Raw genomic sequence first — 19,393 nt, 5'->3', positions numbered from 1 at the left:
TGCATGAGAGATGGACGCCCTGACCCGCCCCCAAGATGGTCCCAGCTTGATTCAATTGCAGCCAAAGCTTTACCAGCATGGATTCTCACTGTCCCAGCCACCAGGGAGGTGAAATCACGTGCCCATTTTGCAGATGCTCAGAGAAGTAAAGCAAGAGACTCTTTCCAGCCACCGTGCCCTTCCATGTCGATCTTCCCCTCCCAGGGGGCTTAGTGACCAAACTCTGCCCACCCCTAAGGGCTTGCCCAGTGCACCTGGATCCGGGGAGCATTGAGGGGAGGACAGAAGACCAAAGCGCCTTCTGCAGGCAGCACGCTGAGTCTAGGTAGCGGGGACACCAGCCTCCAGGCTCTATTTCGGGGGTAGTAGTCCCAAGGGTTGGGTCAGGTCCCAGATGAAGCGGGCACCACTTTCTGCTGGCCTCCAAGTCCTCTGGGTTCTGGTAGGACACACAGCTTCTCTAGAGGAAAATCGGGGTGTGCTTGAGGGTCTTATGGCTGCAACCCCTGCACCCCTCTTACTCCTTCCCACAGGGTGGGCCTCTTGGAACCCCGGCCATACAAGGAAGCAGGCTGGAGTTCCAAGGTCATCAGGGAACATGGAAGCTGTTTGCATGGTCCAAGGAGATGGTCTTGCTTGATTCTCAGAGACACAAGTGCTACCCAGGTCCTTGGGGAGGTACTGAGATGGTTGGGGCGGGGGTATGAGGCCTATCGGGGGTGACACTTGTGAAAGACAAAGGCAGGAAGCAGGACCTGGCAGGGATCCAGCCTCAGTCAACCAAGAGCCAAGACACCCGTCGGAGGGGTCCTGTCCCTGTGCTCTGTGACTGGAAGCCGTCAGCTAACTACACACCCCGGAAGCTGTTTCTTGAACGGCGACCCCTGGGACATCTCCAAGGTCACCAGGTTTGTTGGCACCATAATTGCACATGTCAGGAAGCCCAACCCATTTTTCCTTCCAAGTGGGGAGATCAGAGTTGTGACTGGAAAGTGAACTCAGTTGAATTTGCCTGGTGCCAGCAATGCGACCTCAGCACACGTGCGTGTCTGCACAAAGCCCCAACGCTGTGTTTGCGCCCTGTTTGTCCTCCCCAAGCAGCCGAGGCCTCAAGGTTCTTTCTCTGGGTGACATGAACTTGTCCCTTGGCCCTGCCCTCTTGCCTTACCCCTCCTCCTTGTTAGAGACCATCCTCCATCAAGGCTGGAGCCCCTGCAAAGGCACCAAGTGTGCGTGCTCAGTTGCTTCCGTCATGTCCGACTCTTTGCTACCCCACAGACTGTAGTCTGCCAGGCTCCTCTGTCCATGGGATTCTCCAGGCAAGAATACTGCAGTGGGTTGCCATTTCCTTCTCCAGGGGTTCTTCCCAACCCAGAAATCGAACCTGGGTCTCCTGCATTACAGGCGAATTCTTTACCGCTGAGCCAGCGGGAAAGCCCACTGCAAAGACACCAGCACTCCCCTACTCAAAAGAGAACACTATCCTAAGGCTGCTGAATGCCCTCCTCGTTCACAATCTGGGGCCTCAGAGGCCCCTCTAAGGATGTGGACCAGATGGGGAGAAGATGTAACATGGTCAAGACCTGCTTTGCAGAGGCAGCATGGGCCCTTCTCCAGGGATACAGCGGCTCTGGGGGTCTGTGGGCGTTGAGGGCTGGCATATAGGGTAAAGCATGGAAGCATCAATTCAGATTGCCAGGAATTTCTTTGGAATCACCCCCAGACCAAGTCCCAGCGTGGGGCCTGAGCCTCTGCATTAATTTCCTAGCTCCTAGGTGGAGCTGGTGAACCCTGAAGTTCTCTATGGGGAAAGGGATGCTAGCATAGGGCTCTGACCCTTCCGAGCACCTTCCTGTTCCTGTGAGCAGCCAGGAGGGACCGTGGGCCTGTGAATACCACCCGCTCCCGGGGGATCCAAAGGTCTCGGAAGCATGGAAGAGGGAACCTCTTTGAGTTTGCACATTTTATTAAGATAATCAGTCGTTTCTTAAGTTATTTCTTTGTTAATCAGAAAGCATCTTTGTGGAGAGACCACGCACAGTCTGTGTAGTTATACAAAAATACATCAGTCACCTTTCCTCTCCTGAACGTGAGCTCCCAGTTGCCCTTCTCCCCAGCGAGGGAGCTAAAACCCCATCTTAGGGGGGAAGCCAGGGGAATGTCAGGGTAGCCTCCACCTAAGTGGAGTCTGAAGGCACCTCCAGTCTGAAGGCATCGCTGCGGCCACATTGGGGGGCTTCTGGGGCACTGGTGCCAAGCAGCCCCAGGTCGTGGCCTCGGCCCCCACATGTCCTGGCTCTTCCCGGGGAGCACAGGGGTCTCCCATCTTCCTCCCTGACCTTGCACGTGTGCAGCGAGCCCTTGCCGGCCATTGCCGAGTCATCCCTTTAGGAGCCGGAGGCCTGAGCGAGGGCAACCAGGCCCCACAGAATCCCTTTAAGCTGACGGCTGGCAGGTGGTGGTGGTGATTTCCAAGCACTTAGATGCCTCCCCTTGGCACCTGGCTGGAGAGCTCTGATGTTCCCAAGTCCTGGTCCTGAAGGTGTCGGTGGGCAGATGTTAGCAGGCTGCCCTGCGGGTGAGGCTCTGAACACGGAGCTGAAAGGCTGCGGTGCAGATGGGCTGGGCCTTCCATCCTCTGCCCTGGGGCACAGGCACCGGGACAGAGTAGGCAGGGCTCCTCCTGGCGGCTCCCCAAACACAGCCCACTCCAGCCCTGGCATCGGCCTCCAGCTTTCACCCAGCCTCCTGGCCCACCATCCGCTGGAGGTTGCCAGCCAAGATTCTGGGCATTAAGCTGCATGCATTTGAAAGGCTCGCTTTGGAAACAGCCCCCTCCAGGGCCGCTGGGTGTCTGAATGGCCCCCTTCTTCCCTCCCGTGTGGCCAAGGCTGAGATGCCTCCATCCTGCCGATGCTCGAGGTGTCCCCCCCTCAGGGGCAGCCAAGGACACGTGCCTTCTTCTCTCCATCGCTGCCTGTCCACCTGCCCCTGCCCCCTGCTCCTCCGAGAGCCAGGCCCAAGCTGCCTCCCCACATAGGTGCTGATAAAATAGATGTGTTTATTGGGTGAGCCCCAGCGGCCAGGGTAAGACACAGCCCAGGGTCCCTCCCGATAGCGGAGTCCATCCTCCGGCCACCCCAGGGATGGCCCTGGTTCGCCGCCGACGCCACCGCCACCGGGGCTGGGCTGTGGGTCAGAGCGGCACGGGGCCCGGGAGGCCAGGCCCAGGGCACGGGCACAGCCGCAGCTGCACGCTGGCCGTGAACCAGCAGCGGGGCTGGCCCAGGCTGAGGTGCAGGGTGGTGCGGAAGGAGTTGCTGGCGCACTTGGGGAAGATGATGGTGGTGCTGCGGAAGCGCAGGGCGCGGGGTCGTGGCTCCAGGGTCAGCTGGCTGCGGTAGTTGCGCCAAGTGCAGTTGGGGGCAGCTACGATCGTCTCGCTGTAGGCCGTGACCGTGGGCACCGGCGCGTAGAAGACCTTGTCCCGGAAGTGCTTCTCCGATGCATACTTGACCTCAGAATTGCAGCTGGTGGAGGGGAGGACAAGGGGGTGAGCTCAGGGCCGGGCAGTCATCAGGTCACGATCGGAGGGCAATGTGAACATGGAGCAGCCTGGGCTCTTGCAAAATGTCAAGGTCAAAAGGACAAAGAAGGGACCCTGCCGACTCGGAGGAGACTCAAGAAACGGGACAACTACATGCCACACGTGCCCCTGGCGGGATCCTGCATTGGGATTAAAAATAGGCCATAAAAGGATATTTGGGGACAATGGGCGGAATTGGACTAGGCAGTGGTCGTGTTTTTAGCTTTAGCTGGTCCGATTTTGGCAAGCGGGCCGTCATTATGTGAGAGGATGTCCCTGTTCTCAGGAAGGACACCGGCCAGAGTTATTTAGAGGTTCGAGGTCAGGATGTCGTCATCCTCCTCTCAAACGGGTCAGAAAAAAGTTTCCTTTATGTAGAATGAGTGAGAGCGTGTGGATATTCAAGCCAATGAGGCAACATGGAAACAATAAGGAATCAGTTCAACCAGGGTCCCCTATACTCTCACTGCAACTTTCTTTACGTTTGAAATTTTATCAAAATAAGTTCCCCCAGAGTAGCGTCGGCTCATCTAGATGAGTGAGCCCCTTGCCCTGCCCTGTGCTTGGTCGCTCAGTCGTGTCTGACTCTTTGCGACCCCATAGACTGCAGCCTGCCAGGCTCCTCTGTCCATGGGATTCTCCAGGCAAGAATACTGGAATGGGTTGCCATGCCCTCCTCCAGGGGTGACCCCTCTATGAGTGGCCAACTGCTCAGCATCCCCCAGCTCTGCTCCCAGATCATCACACTGGAAGGTAAATCTCCAGGGAGATGGGGGGGGGGATGGTGCGGAGTAGAGGGGCTTCACATGTCTCCTTCCCCACTGGATCCCACAGGTGATCCATGCGGGGGGGGGGGAAGCAGACTCCCAAGAGCCCAGGCAGTCCACAACCACCCTGGCTGGGGCCTCTGATAATAAAAACTAAAAGGGAGAACTTTTCAGGCTGAGATCATATCCAGAGCTGGAGGAGGCAGTGGGTCCCACACCCCTGGCCAAGCTAGAGTGATGTGAACAAATCCATCTGAGCATCCCGTGGATACGGGGGCCAGACCCACGGACCCTAGACTCCACCTTCTGGAAGCCTGAGCCCCAGAAGCCCTCCCAGGAGGGCAGATGGCTGGAGAAAAGCTCCTGGGGGTGGGGTTGTTGTTCAGTCCTGTCCGACTCTGTGACCCGATGGACTGCAGCACTCCAGGCTTCCTTGTCCTTCACCTATCTCCCAGAGTTTGCTCAAACTCATGTCCATTGAGTCGGTAACGCCATCCAACCATCTCATCCTCTGTTGCCCCCTTCTGCTCTCAATCTTTCCCAGCATCAAGGTCTTTGGTCACCTTAACTCAGAAGTGCAGGTGCCACTTGAGATATCCTGTGCATGGGAGGGCACCTAATACACTTCAGGGCAATGGCTCCTTGGGGGATAAAGGGGCAAATTTAAAATAACAATCAGCCAGGTTGGAGGTGAAGGTCAGTGTGGAAATGGCCAAATGTGGGCCTGGGACGGGGAGATGGAGGGTGTGGACAGCAAAGGCCGCAGAGTCTCTCCAAATCACAGCCATGCCTCCTCAGGGAGCATCACCCAGAAGGGCTGCCTAGAGTGAGGGGAACCTGCCGAGACCCCCATCTTGGCCCCCCACCCATCCCACCCCCACCCCCACCCCACTCCTACCCAGCCCAGCAGCCCCACTCACCGGATCTCCGGTGTGGGTTCTGGGTTCACCTCAATGCTCTCCCCAAAGAACACAGGCAGCATCCGGGGCCTCATCTCTCGCGCCGGGGTGCTCGGCGGGTGGGTGGGGGGCTGTGGGGAGAGCCAGGGACGCAGGGTCATGTGAGCAGCCCTTCGGCACTATGGCCTCAGCTCCCTGCTGGACACAAGAGGAGCTCCCTACACCCTTCCAGTCCTGGCTTTTCTGGAAGCCTGCTTCTGCGGGGTCCATCAGGAAGCCCACCCCAGCCTCCCTCTGTGGAATCCAAGCACTCTGATGCCCACTCACCCACGGGCCTGCCCCCCCAACCACCCGGTTCTCAGGCATCACTATAAGGGGACGTGGTCATGGCCTCTTTCTACAGCGACCAGCCCACCTGAGCCCCAAGAGCCAGGCTCAGAGCCCTGTAGAACTCTCTCAAGGAGCCCCTGAGCCCAAGCCATGCGAGCTGTGCCCCAGGGTGACATGGCAGGACAGAGCTCTGCGATGGGCTGAAAACCGCACTCATCAAGGCAAGAGTTCCCAGCCCTTCTTGGTGCATGGCTGTGGGTCCCTCGTTCAAATCCTTCGCAAGGTCCTCTTTGACCTCACCCGGATGAGGAGGGATCACGGCAGTGGACACTCTTCGAGTGCAAACTGTACCAGGCACTGCCCTGAGCCCCCCACGTATCCATTCATTCACTCATGGGACGGAGCTGTTACTAGCATCCCAATTATATAGATGCTAAAACTGAAGCCCAGAGTGGCCAAGTAACTTGCCTGAGGCCACACAGCTAGGAAAGGGCAGAGCTGGTGGTCTAGCTGCAGAGCCTGTTCCCTCGCCCACATTCCCCCACTGCTTCTCACGCCCACACGACTGGCGCTGCAGCCCCAAGACCTGACCGGTCACCCTGTGCTCAGAGCAAGCTTGCCCTTATGCACAGGATCACAGAGCCTCCCATACAGGCCCATATTCCGCTAGCCTTGGCCACGCCCCAGGCTGCCTCTGCACCTTGGCTTATGCTGTTCCTGCTAATGGGAACGCTCTTCCCTTTCTCTCTCACTTGGCCTAAGGTGACAACTCAGAAACCAGCTTCCGGTCTTCCTGATCGTCCTCTGTGGGGTCCCTGGAACTCCCACCTGCTGGTCTCCATTGCTGTGACCCCTTTGTGTGTCTGTCACGCCCAGACCATGAGCTCCTTAAGATTCAGGACCAGAGGATCACTCTGCCCCCAGTGCCTGGCACCTTGCAGACCCTGTGCTGTCCAAAGGTGGGATCTCACACGTGCAAAGCAGCACCCCGCTTCCCCACACACTTGTGAGCCCCTGAGTCAGCCCCACGCCTGTCTTTTAATCTGCCATCTGCCTATGGATGTGGTCACCGAAGCCCCCTCCTCAGCTGATCAGTGTCCTCAGAACAGGGGCCGATGAGGGACCACAGGAAGAAAATACCCAAGACTTGGACGAAGAAGGGGTTCCCCACAGGAACCCAGCAGCTGTCCTCAGGGTGGCCCCATCTCTCCTTTGCTGGGTGTGGCAGGTGGAATAATGTCTCCCAAAATGTGAGGTCCTAATGCCCAGTTCCTGGGAACGTGCAACCTTACAGGGCAAAAGGGACTTCGTAGGTGTGATTAAGGATCTTGAGATGGGAAGACTGTCACGGAGTATCCAGTGCCCACTCCTCCTCTCCCATCATCACAATGGTCCTTATAAGCGAAAGAGAGAGGGAGGAGGTCAGAGATATAGAGATTGAGGACATTATGCTGCTGTCTTAAGGACAGAGGATGGGACCACCAGCCAAGGAATGTGGGCAGCCTCTAGAAGGTGGGAAAGGTGAGGATTCTCCCCTAGAGCATTTGGAAAGGATGTGTGGGTGTGTGCTCAGTCGCTTCAGTTGTGTCCGACTCTATGCGACCCTATAGACTGTAGCCTGCCAGACTCCTCTGTCCATGGGGGTTCTCCAAGCAAGGATACTGGAATGGGTTGCCGTGCCCTCCTCCAGGGGATCTTCCCAATCCAGGGATCAAATCTACATCTCTTATATCTCCTGCTTTGGCAGGCAGGTTCTTTACCACTCGTGCCAGCTGGGAAGCCCCCAGAAAGGACGCCTTGCCCAAATCCTTGCTTTTATTAATAGCCTGTGAGACCCATTTTAGACGGCTGACCTTTGGAACTGTAAGGTATTCTTTAAATTTATTTTGATTTCACCTATTTATTTTGGGATGTGCTGGGTCTTTCTCACAGCACACGTGCTCTTAATTGTGTCACTGTCTTCTCTAGTTGTGGCGTGTGGGCTTGGTTGCCCCATGGCAATGTGGGATCTTAGTTCCTTGATCAAGGATAGACTCTATGTCCCCTGCATTGGTAGGCAGATTCTTAACCACTGGACCACCAGGGAAGTCCCCAGAACTGTAAGGTATAAAGTCCGAGTTGTTTTAAGCCACTATGTGTGTGGCCATTTGTTAGAGCAGCGATAGGGGGCCAATACATCATGTGACCTGGCAAGCACCTCCTCACTCAGGGTTGCAGCCTCCTGGTCCCCGAAGTTGGGTGACGGGAGCACCTGCCTCATAGGCTGTAGTGAGGACTGAAGGATTCAAAGTGTGTAAATGAGTGGGACTGTGTCTGGCACTGAGGAAGCTCCGTGTAAGAGTGGGCTTGTATTCTGAATGCTTTTCATAAAGGGTCAAGAGGCAGGGGTGGAGGTTCCTCTCCAGAGAGAGGTCAAGCCACGCCCCCTTTTTAAGCTTGAGACAACCCTGCTCCAACCTGCCAGAAGCAAGCACGCATCATTCAGCAGATTTAAGTTTAAAAATAAAATAGTGATGGGAATTTCCAGGTGGTCCAGTGGTTAAAATTCCATACTCACTGCCAAGGGCCCGAGTTCAATCCCTGGTCGGGGAACTAAGATCCCACAAGCTATGCAGCACAGTCAACACTTTAAAGAAAGAAAATAATGTAAAAAGTGACAAGATTTTGGAACTTCTGGTGTCCTCCATGGCTCTGTGAACTCAGCACTGACCGCAGCTAAAAAACTCCATGATTTGATGTTCATAAAAATCATACTTTCTCCCCCCAAGACTCTCTGAAGTATGAAGGTGAATGTGTTAGTCACTCAGTCGTGTCTGACTCTTTGTGACCCTATGGACTGTAGCCCACCAGGCTCCTCTGTTCATGGGATTCTCCAGGCAGGAACGTTGGAGTGGTGAGCCATTCCCTATTCAAAGTATGGCACTCTCCACAATGTGTGCAGTGGTTTTCCGAGCACCTACTATGTGATGAACACCCTACTGTGAGCCAGATCCTGTGTGGGTTGGGTGAATCACAGTGCCTCCCAGGGTTCGTCTTATGGACACAGAAGAGGAGAGAGGATGATGCAGGCCTGCAAGGGGCCGTGGATGTGGGTGCTAAGGTTTTCGGCAGCGTCTAGGTGGAAGGGTAGAGGGAGGAAGGGGTAGCCTGCTACTGGTTTTCATCACCCACCCCTACCCTACCCCCATTCCCACCCCTACGAAAGAACAGTTCCTAAGCTCAGAAGCAGGGAGTACTTCTTTGGGAGGTAATGAAGAACCGGGTTGCAGAAGGAAATGGCAACTCACTCCAGTGTTCTTGCCTGAAGAATCCCAGGGACAGAGGAGCCTGGTGGGCTGCCGTCTATGGGGTCGCGCAGAGTTGGACACGACTGATGCGACTTAGCAGCAGCAGCAACAGAAGAAGAACCAGGTATCACCATCCCTCTCAGGTTCACTCAAGCCTCCTGATGAGAGCCGAGTGCATGTTTGGGGCCCTATTCTGGCCAGATTTCACTCCCTGACTGGCTGCCAGCAGAGGAGACTAGGCTGACTTCACAGGCTGGGCCAGGAAGCTGGTGCTCTGGGCATCATTGTCCCAAGGGCCACGGTAAAAAGCAGCTAAAATCCATCCCACCCGGGAGTGCCATACAAGAGCTGGGGGAAGCCACTGAAAACCCACATGGAGGCTGGCATCCACCAACCTGGGCCACAGGACAGCTGAAGGCCACCCTCGCAGGGCTCCAGGGACCTGTGCAGCTCCTAGATGCCCCACAGCTGCCCGCCTCGCCCTGGAAGCTCGGGGCTCAGTCTTGCAGCTACAGCAGCGGGCCAGGAAGGCAAGCTGCCGCTGACCCTGCAAGAGCAGCTCACCCAACCCCCCCATCCCCCGACCACTCCCATGGGAGCCACCAGGGTGAGGGTGGGCTTCGGAGACGGCTGGGCTCATGGGCCCACGGGACCCCTTCTGCTGCCGCACCTGCTCGCCTGGCCCAGGCCACCTGGAGCGAAGAACACTCTCAGGCACCCTGCTCCCCTCACCACTCCCCAGCCCTGGGTGCAGCCACAGGCCAGCTTGTTCCCCCAAAGGCCCAGGTGCTTGCTCCACTCTGAAGAGGACCCACCAAGAGACCCCTGCACCCAGGGAACCTGCTCACTGTGCCTCAGCTTTCTCATCTGTATAATGGGATGGTGCCATTTGTGAGGCCCACAGTCTGGGGTGCCTGGGTGCAGGCTGGCTAGTTTCCTCAGGGTCCTTTGAAGCTCTGGGGGGGCAGGGCCAGAGGAAAAGCAGCTGAGTCTCGGGGCAGAGGAGCAGAGAGGCTGAAGGCTGGATCTGCATCTCCCAGACACCACACCCCCCACCCTAGGAAGGTAACACAGTTGGACCAGCCCCCAACTCCTTCTGGGGACCAGAAGAGCCCCATTCTAGCCTGGGAAGGGGGCCGGCCTGGCTCCCTGGTCTCCTGGGCAGGCAGGGCGTCTGTGTGGGGACCAGGGAGGACTTCAGAGAAAGCAGGACCCAGAGAGCAGTGGGTCGCGGCTGCCCTCTGCCCACCAGGCCCCACCCGCCTCGCCCAGTGATTCATGTGCGAGGATAAATACTAGAAGTAAAAATACACATAGGCGTCTGGAGCGCTCCCCGTCTCTGGTTGCTATACACAGCACGGCCCACAGGACGGCAACGAAAGATAAGCGCTGCAGGGCTGTAAGAGCTCCATGTGGTGTGACGACAGCCCAGCCCGACCAGGGGTCCCAGCCTGGCTGGCAGGGACAGCTAGGGACAGCACAGGGCTGTTTGTCCCCAGCCTGGGTGACCCGTGGCGGTCCCCCACCCGCCACTGCATGGAATGTGGCTAGAGCCACATGTGTCCCACGAAACCTTCTGCTCAGTCACGGGGTATCAAGCCCCCATCAGTGGAGAGTGAGTGGCAGGAGGAAGGGCCCAGGGAGACCCCACACTGGCATGGAGGCGGGGCATCCTCATCAAAGCCATGGGGAACCTTTGTGAGGGCTGAAATGGCCCTTCTCAAGGCTGTTGACCTAACTGGTGGCCATGGTTTCTATTGCGATCAGAATTAAACTGATGATCTTCAGCGTGTTTGGGGAGTTGAGACCAAAACCTCCCATGGTGGGCTAAGGTGGACATTAACCTTCACCCATGAGGAAAGCGATTCAAGAAGGGGTTATTTATGCCCCAAGAATCCTCATCCTTTTTATGAAAGGCCTTGGGGATTGGTGGTCAATTGGTGGTGTGGGACGGGGCTAGTTGCACAACATGGCACAACAGAGGAAGTGAATGGGGCCAGGCCGGGGGAGCCAAGGAGACCCCAAATGGTCCAGGAGCTGACACTCAGAAAGTGAACCTGAGCAAAGCCATAGATCACAGGTCAGAGGTGGGGCTGAAGGCCGGGCCTGCTCCCCAAGACAAGTGACCAGAGGGGCCCAAGCAAGCAGGAGGGTGCTGGGTTGGCTTGTGACCCCCACAAAAGTATGTGTGTGCATGAGTCACTCAGTCCTGTCCGATTCTCAGCGACCCCATGGACTGTATGTAGCCCACCAGGCTCCTCTGTCCGTGGGATTCTTCAGGCAAGAATATTAGAGTGAGTTGCCATTCCCTTCTCGAGAAGATCTTCCCAACCCAGGGATTGAACCCAGATCTCCTGCATTGCAGGCAGATTCTTTACTGTCTGAGCCACCAGGGAGCCCCCGCAAAAGTGTATTCATGTCTTAATTGCTGGGACCTGGGGGTGTGACCTTCTCTGGAAATAGGGTCTTTAAGTAAGGAAGATCAAGTTAAGATGAGGTCCCACTGGGTGGGGATGGGGCCTGATTCACTACGGCTGGTGTCCTTATAAAAAGAGGGAGCTTTGGACACAGGATATACAGAGGGAAGAAGGTCACACGGGGCCAGGGCCGTGTGTCTACAAGCCAAGGCACACCAAGGCTAGCGGCCACCACCAGAAGCTGGGACAGGTGCATGGATGGATTCTTCCCTAGAACCTTTGGAGGGACGGTGGACCTGCTGACACCTCGGTCTCAGACTTGTAGCCCCTTTGTACTATATCCCTCCCCCGACAGGGAGGCCAGGAGTCCCAAGGGCAAAAAGGACAGATCCATCTCCGGGTGCCCCCTCCGCCTGGTGGCATTTTCCCAGGATGGTGGCTCCTGATCGCTCCCTCACCCCCAGAGCATCTGGCAGGGTGAGGGCTTATTTGTCTTCTTTTCACACTAAAGCTCCAAGCGGAGCTTCTCAGACAGGTGAGCCTTTCACAGAGCAGCGGGGCTGTCAGAGAGGTCGCTGGGTTTCCACTGGAGGCCGCTTTGTCCAGGATTAAGCAGATGGGGGCTGAAAGGAGGTGCCAGGGTTTCTGGCTCCTCACAGCCTTTCTTCCTTCACACAGGCTCCTCCCTCCGTGGCCTGACACACCTGGATCTCTTTCCTCTGATCCTGCTCAGGCAACCGTGCTGGTCAGGGACACACCTGTGGGCCTGCTAGGAGGCCAGGAGGCTAACCTTGTCATCGCAGTCAGCCTGTCCATCCACCTAACCTTCCATTTTTCTCTTCATTTGTCCATCCACTTGTCTGTCCATCCCATTCATCCATCTATCCATCCACCCATCCACCCTTCTGTCTATGTATCTATCCATCCATGTGTCCATCCATCCATCTATTACCCATTGTCCATTTATCCACCCATCTGTCCATTTATCCATTCATCCATCCATTTGTCCATCCATCCTTCTGTCCACGAATGCACTCATCTGCCCATCCTCCCATCTGTCCATCCATCCATCCATCCATCCATTCATTTGTCCATACATCCTTCCCAATCCTGGGCCCTAACTGCCGAAATTCCCAACTCCCTTCCCTCTCTGCCCTCATCCTTGGTTTCATCATCACAGACCAGAAACAGAGAAATGAGAAAATCCAAGTGTCCTGGGGTGGAGGGCTCTGGGGCACACAGCCAAGATCCTAAGAGGTGGCTGTGACTAAGATTTCCAAGAGCAGGGTGGCAGCCCCAGGAAATTTTCAAGGATGGGGCAAAGACAGCCCACTCCCCAACACCAATTCTACCTGCATCTGGCCCCAGGGGCTTCCCTCAGAAGCCAGGGAACCAGCACCTCGTCCTTCGGGAAATTCTCCAGCAGGCCACTCAGGCATACACTCGATGTATAAACAGACCCCAGGATATGAGATGAGGGTGACGGGGCTCACAACACTGGCTGCTGGAGGATCCACATCTGTATCTGAGGGGTAACGGCTCAGACCGCCACCTCTGGTCACAGAGGGGCGAGCCCTTCATCTGCCACAGGTGGGTAATCTCTCATCTCCCCCACCCCATGGTGGCTGTCCCCTCCAGTGGGCACCCAGAGATCATGACTTGAGATCCCAATGCCATATGAGCTCTCCCTAAGGGTGGTAAAGAGGGGACAGGGCTAGTTGCCTGAACTGCCCAGGTTAACTTGGAGGGGTGGGTGTCTGCCACACACACTCACTCAGCCCTCCTGGCGACATAAGCCTCTCCCCACGATGCCCCCAGAGTCCCCCAGCTCCTCCAGGCAGGACAGGGAGCAGGAAGCAGGAGGGAGGACAGGAAGGAGGAAGTACACGAGAGCTGGCGGGCCAGGGCCTGGGAGCTTAAAGGTGGTACAGACGGCTTCTGTCCTGTTCCTAGCTGTATCCCTCACCCCGCCTGGCTTAAATATTCGAAGGATGAACGCAGCTGACAGGCAGAGCCTGGCTGGCCCAGCAGGCAGCCTCGGCTGTCCCGGTGTCCTGCAGGTGAGCGGGGCCCCACCGCATGGAGATGAGACCTCCTTCCACCCTCCATAGAGCCTGTTCCACACAGGCCCCTCTCAGTCAAGTCTCTGATTTGGGTTTCTAAATCTGGGGGAGTCTGGGAACTCATGAGGCTCTCAAAAAATGAAAATAAAACAGTCACAAGTCCATTTCTAAAAGACCAAATGGAATTTTACTTTCTGGCCTCAGCTGAGTCTACAAGTCTTCATAATGGCCTCGGACGGCCTCACCGCGGCAACTCGACCAGGCCGGCTTGCTCCTGCCTCAGGGCCTTTGCACTGGCCATTCCCTTGGACTGACACACCAGGGCCACTCTCAGTTTTCTGGTTTCCATTAACTGTCACTTCCCTGACTTTCCTGTCCACTCGCACCCTGCTCTTTGTTTTAAGGGCACTTAACAATCTGTCTAGCATTGTATCATGTATTTAAGTTGGTGAGTGTCTCTCTCATTCTAGAATGCCAGTTCCATGGGGGTAGGGACCAGCTTTGAACATCTTGTTCACCACTGTGTCACCCACGAGCCCCAAAACTGCATGACATACAGTAGGTGCTCAGTAAGTATTGGTGGAATGATTCCCAGATCTTCCTTTGGCTTGAGAATTACTAGAAACATTACCATCTTTGATTCAAAGAGTGCGCAAGAAAAAAGAAAACACTATGGTCAAGATAGGGTGGGGGTTGGGGGTTCACTCACACCCAGCCTGGTCCCCAGTGCCTTTTAGGTCTTGGGGGGCAATGTTGCAGCCAGCCAGTTACCCTACATCCATGGGGTACTGTCCAGAAGGTAAGTTTAACTTATTCACAAAAAAGTAGGGGGAGAGGGGACCTCTTTGTAGAGGGTGAGCAAATTTAACATGCACATCCAGCATAATAAACACAGTGACAAGCCTGTGAGGACCTCAGTGACCTGGGGTGGGGACAAAACTGCAGCTCACTCCACCCCCCCTGCACCCGCTGGGGCGTGTGGCACCAATGTTGACCGGGAAGGCAGTGCCGGGAATAGGGTGTCAGAACAGAGATGTCTACCCCAGGCTGAACCCCAGGCCCACACGGGTGCCAAAGCAAACCCAGCCCTGCATGCAGCCAGCCTCTTCCTGGGCATTTGAAACCATAGGCTCCAAAATGCAGGAGAGGTTTCTGTCCTTTAGTGCAAGATTGGCAGCTGGTATTTTTGCCTACATCTGCTCCTGGGAAGCATTCTCAGTGCATGCGTGTGTGTGCTAAGTCACTTCAGCCCTGTCTGACTCTTTGTGATCCTATGGACTGTAGCCCATCATGCTCCCCTGTCCCAGGGATTCTCCAGGCGAGAATACTGGAGCGGGTTGCCATTTCCTCCTCCAAGGGATCTTCCCTACCCAGGGATCAAATCCACATCTCTTATGTCTCCTGTATTGGCAGGCGGGTTCTTTACCACTGGCACCACCTGGGAAACCCCCAATCAACTATACTCCAATAAAAAATTTAAAAACAAAAAAAATATTTAAAAAATTAAGTATGCTTAAAAAAATTTTTTAATAAAATTTTAAAACCCACACAGATAATTAGTCACACAATGAAAAGTAGGATAATGCAAGGTTTAAGGGTAGAGACTCTGGAGCCCAATTCCCTGGGTTCTAATCCAGCAGTCACTAACCTCTCTGTGCCTCAGTCTCCCCCTCTGGAAAATGGATCTAACAAGAGCACCTACATACTTCATAGGGATATCATGAAAATGAAATGAGTTGGCAGAAGTAAAGAGCTTTAGGACAGTTCTTAACACCTGGGAAGGCTGTCTAAACGCAGATGTCATTACCTGTGTAGACACAGCCCCAGGTCTTGCCCTCAAGCCAAATTAAAAAGATTAGAGACACAGGTCAGTTCCATACCTGGCATCTAGTTAGCAAGGAGAGGGAAAAATAAAATCAACCAGGACAGCCAAGACAAGTAAGCCAGGCACGCTATTCCTATGGCTGCCCCTGGCTGGCAGGAAAAGCATCCAGAAAACCTTCTATAAGGCAAATTCTGGGTGACCCAAAGAGTAAAGGGGAAGCCTGGTTCTCTGCCTCTATCGTCCAAGCTCCATTGTGTAGGACACCAGAGGGACTGAGTCCCAACCCGAGCAGCCCAAATAACCCCCATTCAACCGTGCCAAGTCTGAGACACTCGTGCAGGAAAGTTGGCGCGTTCGGACAACAGGATCAGTTTCACTGCCAACAGCCGGGGTCACACCTATCCATCCCTGGAAGTCCGGAACGCCTCTCCCACCCCCTCACCCACAAAGAGAGACCAAAGTTCAAATTCAACACATGATTTTGGTCTAAGACAGGGGTTTCCCAAACTTTGCTGCACTAGGATCGCCTGGGGGCTGGGGTTAAAAATTCTGATGTCCAGTTCGCAGCCTCTAATAAATCAAATGAGAATGTCTGGAAGTACGAGGTAGGTATGGGAATTTTTTTTTTAATCTCCCAGAGATTCCCATGCCCTCTCAAGTTTGGGACCCACCAGAGCAAAGAGCAAGTGACCAGTGACATTCCTGTCTGTAGGCGGGAGGTGGGATAACCATTCCTTTCAGTTCTGGGGAGATTTTCCAATGAGCAGGATGCATTTACTGCCTTGTGAGGGATCAGGCACTGCAGGGGGCCCCAGGAAGGTGGTGCCAGGCTGGAGTCGTGCTAGTACACCCGTTAAAGCATGCAGAGAACTCGAGAGCGGGGAGATGCCACTGGGACCGTGAGCAGCCTCCAGATCCCAGTTTGTCATTCCCCAAATCAGAAGGCGCCCAATCCTGCCCGCTTGGCTCCTGTCTGCCGGGGAAGGGGTAGGGTAGGGGGGACCCAGTCTCAGCCCAGCCACCAAGTGGGGAGACCCCTGAAGTCCACCTGAAGGTCCCACCACCTCTGGCAAGAGGTAAAACTCTTGCGTCTCCGGACCTGGGGTTCCAGCCTTCCCCAGGCACCGCCTCAACTCCACGTCAACATCCCTCAAAATCCCGAGGAGGAAGGGTTCCTGTCTGGGTTTGGTTTAAAAAAAAAAAAAGGCTTTCACGTTGGCAGCACAAGGGGAACAGTAAACAGGGAACCTGGGTCCATTGCTGCGGCTTGGGGTTCCAGCTCACCTCTGGGAAGCCAACCTCTTTGAGAATTTCAGACGGTCCTCACCCCTTGTTCTTTTACTGCTGACAGTAAGACTCCTTAGAGAGGCCGGCAGCCAGGGAGAGGTCTGCAGGGACGAGGCTGGCCCACCCCCACCTAGGCGCCCCGATCCCCACCCGGGGAGCATGGCTGTCACTTGGGACACCTTCCTGGCTGGGGGGATGCCGGGAGGAACCCAGGCCCGGCTCCTGAAGTACCCCGTCTCCTTGGGGGAAGGGGGGGGCGGGCACTGCCCCCCTTTCTGCTCGAAGGTGCGTGCTTACCGCTCTGGCCTCGCCGGGTCCGGGTGCCTCGGAGGAGGCGCCGGCGCCCCCCGCGCGGGCGTCGAGGATGCCAGGCGCCAACGAGTAGAAGGGCGGGCTGGGGCTGGGGCTGGGGGGTAGCCCGGAGTCGGGGCTGTCCAGCACGCCCTCCCGGCTCTTCTCCTTGAGGCTCTCCTCCATGCCCTGCAGATGCAGGTGGCCCACCATGTCTGGGGGGCGCGGGGCGCAGGCCCCCGGCTCCTCGGGGGGCTCCTCCACCGCGCTCCGGGGCCCGGGGCCGGCGGGCGGGCGGCGGCGGGGCGAGGGCTGCGGGCGCCCGGGACCTGCAGGCAGAGCAGAGAGGCGGCGCGTCAGGCCCCGGGGCTCCCCGAGCCCCCGGGTTCCCCGACCGGCCGGGCCGTGCGCGCCGCGTCCAGGAGGGGCCGGCGGTCGAGCGCCCGGCTCTGCGCGCTCGGGGCGGCTGCCGCGCCGCGCTGCCACGCCGGGCCTGCCGCCTGCCCGCCGCCCCTGGCCGAGCTCCAGCCACGCCGGGCCCGGCCTCGTCTCTGCGCTCCACAGCCCGCGGCCCGGCCCAGCCCGAGGCGCACGCCGCCGCCGGGCCCTCTCCGCACCTTCCCGGCCGCGCCTCCTTTTCTAGGCGCCTCCTCCTCCCTCCTCTCTCCTCCTCCCGGCCCACCCCGCCCCCGGCCTCCTCCGTGGTGGGCAACCGCCCCGGCCGGCGCCTCCACTAGCCCGCGCCCAGGGGGACTGCACAGCTCGACGTTATGTGTGTTTTAGTCGCTCAATCGTGTCTGACTTTTTGCGACCCCATGGACTGTAGCCAACCAGGTTCCTCTGTCCATGGGGATTATCCAGGCCAGACTACTGGAGTGGGTTGCCATCCCGGCTCCAGCGGATCTTCCCAACCCAGGGATCGAACCCAGGTCTCTTGCATTGCAGGTAGATTCTTTACCATCTGAGCTACCCGAGAAGCCCTACAAGCCTCCGGAATAAACACCCCAGTGTTTATTTAGGGGGTGATTCATGGGGTCCTCAAGCCATCCTAAGTAACAGCTGTAGTAGTAGTCGTGTCTGATGTGACCATTCGAGGTTTCCTCCCGCTCACTAGAGTCCCAGTAAAAGAATCTTCAGAGATCTCTGTTTTAGAAAGTCTGTAACTTACAACAGAAGGGGCGAAAACAAGATGCTTAAACGCTCACCAGGCCTCAAGACCTGTTCCTTGGCTCCTCTCTTTACAACCTGACTGTCCGCCCCTCTGTTTAAGTTCTAAGACAGGAACGAGTGGCCAGGGGTGCTTGTGTCTCCGTCATCCATCATCCAAGGCCAACACCCTGGGCCTCTGCGGGTGCAAAGCACCGAGTGAAAATGGGGCTGGGGGAGGTGAGCAGGAGATGAGAAACATGTCCTGAATCCTCCAGCATTTCGCTGTGTGCCTAGTTTCTTCCAAGCAGGTTCTTGCTCGCTGACAAAGGTCTCACCCATCTTTCTCCTGTTTTCCTTCCTTGGAAGGGAGAAGGCACTTGCTTCCCTTTCTTCAGGTGACTGACAAGGGGGTCCTTACATTTCCAGCTCCCACCCACCCATCCACCCACACAAACACTCCCACATCATCCCCAGGTGAGCCAGCCTTCCATTCTGAAAGTGGGGACTTCAGATGACTGATAAAGGAGATCCTTACCTTTTCAGCTCCCACCCACTCAGCCACTCCACAACACCTCCATGTGATCCAAGCTTCCATTCTAAAAGCAGGGAACCCAGGAGTACCTGCAGGTTACTTTGAAAGGACCAAAGGAATGTGGGAGAGGCTCATATTCTAGCTAAGGGGACAGAGGTGGCAGGGAAGGTGTGAGAGTGCTCACAGACACACTAATTTAGTTTCTCTTTGGTGTCTGCTCTTCAGACATCCCCAAACTGAAGGCACCACCTTCAAGCATGTTCATCCCATCAGGGTTGATCAAGCCCCCACTGTGCCCCCAGCCCTGGCTCAACCTCAGAACTACCCACAAGCAAGATAGTCCAGCTCTGGGGTGCCCAGTGTGATGAGTGGGGGAAGCAACACTGTGAGTTTCAGGGAGGAAATTAACAAGGAACTGCCAGCAAGAACCATCAGCAGGACAGTTTCTTGCTGGGGTGCTGATGGAAGTTGACTCGGAGAAGGTGACATTTTAAGATGAGTCCTGAATAACCACATGTGAGCCTTTCAGGTGGAGGACACCAAGGACAAAGGTGCTGTCAGTAGTGAGGATGAGGTTCATTCCAGGAAGGCACAGAAGGGTGGGGTAGCTTCCTTCGGGGGGGGGGGTACATAGAGGGACGTGTTATCATGAATTTACAGCCCATTTCCATATCAGCCAGGAAGATCTTGGGCAGTCTGCTGCCCAAACAGAACTTTGAATATCTGGAGCATTCTAGAGAAAAAAAAAAAAAAAAGAACAGCTGACTGTTTGCTTCAATTCTTGGACAAGACAGGAATTCCTCAGCCTTGGGCTCCTTGACCAGAAACACATGGGTGACTTATCATTCACAGGACAAAAGTGGGGGGACTGTGCCTTCCAGAACATGAACACATTAAGACGCACTTTCTTTTTCTTCATTTTTTTTTTTTTTGGCCACACCACAAGGCATGTGGGATCTC

At 56.0% G+C, this 19,393-nt stretch overlaps 1 protein-coding gene across 3 annotated transcripts in view; it reads right to left on the bottom strand.

The window, feature by feature from the left end:
- Positions 1–1,948: 1,948 nt before the first annotated feature.
- RFLNA (refilin A) overlaps positions 1,949–19,393 on the bottom strand; it is a 279,104-nt gene continuing 261,659 nt past the window's right edge. For all 3 annotated transcript variants that reach the window (XM_081540485.1, XM_081540486.1, XM_081540484.1), the window contains 3 exons: positions 16,759–17,081; positions 5,274–5,383; positions 1,949–3,530 (listed from right to left, as the gene is read on the bottom strand). In XM_081540485.1, the coding sequence (XP_081396611.1) occupies positions 3,197–3,530; positions 5,274–5,383; positions 16,759–17,081 (767 nt within the window). In that variant the 3' untranslated portion in view covers positions 1,949–3,196. The remainder of the gene's footprint in view (positions 3,531–5,273; positions 5,384–16,758; positions 17,082–19,393) is intronic.

This window comes from Giraffa tippelskirchi, chromosome 11 (genome assembly GCF_054371585.1).
Source record: "Giraffa tippelskirchi isolate mGirTip1 chromosome 11, T2T-mGirTip1v1.2.pri, whole genome shotgun sequence".
NCBI classification, from domain to species: domain Eukaryota; kingdom Metazoa; phylum Chordata; class Mammalia; order Artiodactyla; family Giraffidae; genus Giraffa; species Giraffa tippelskirchi.
Note: the sequence above shows the minus strand (reverse complement) of the source record. Positions and strands in the feature narration are given on the sequence as shown.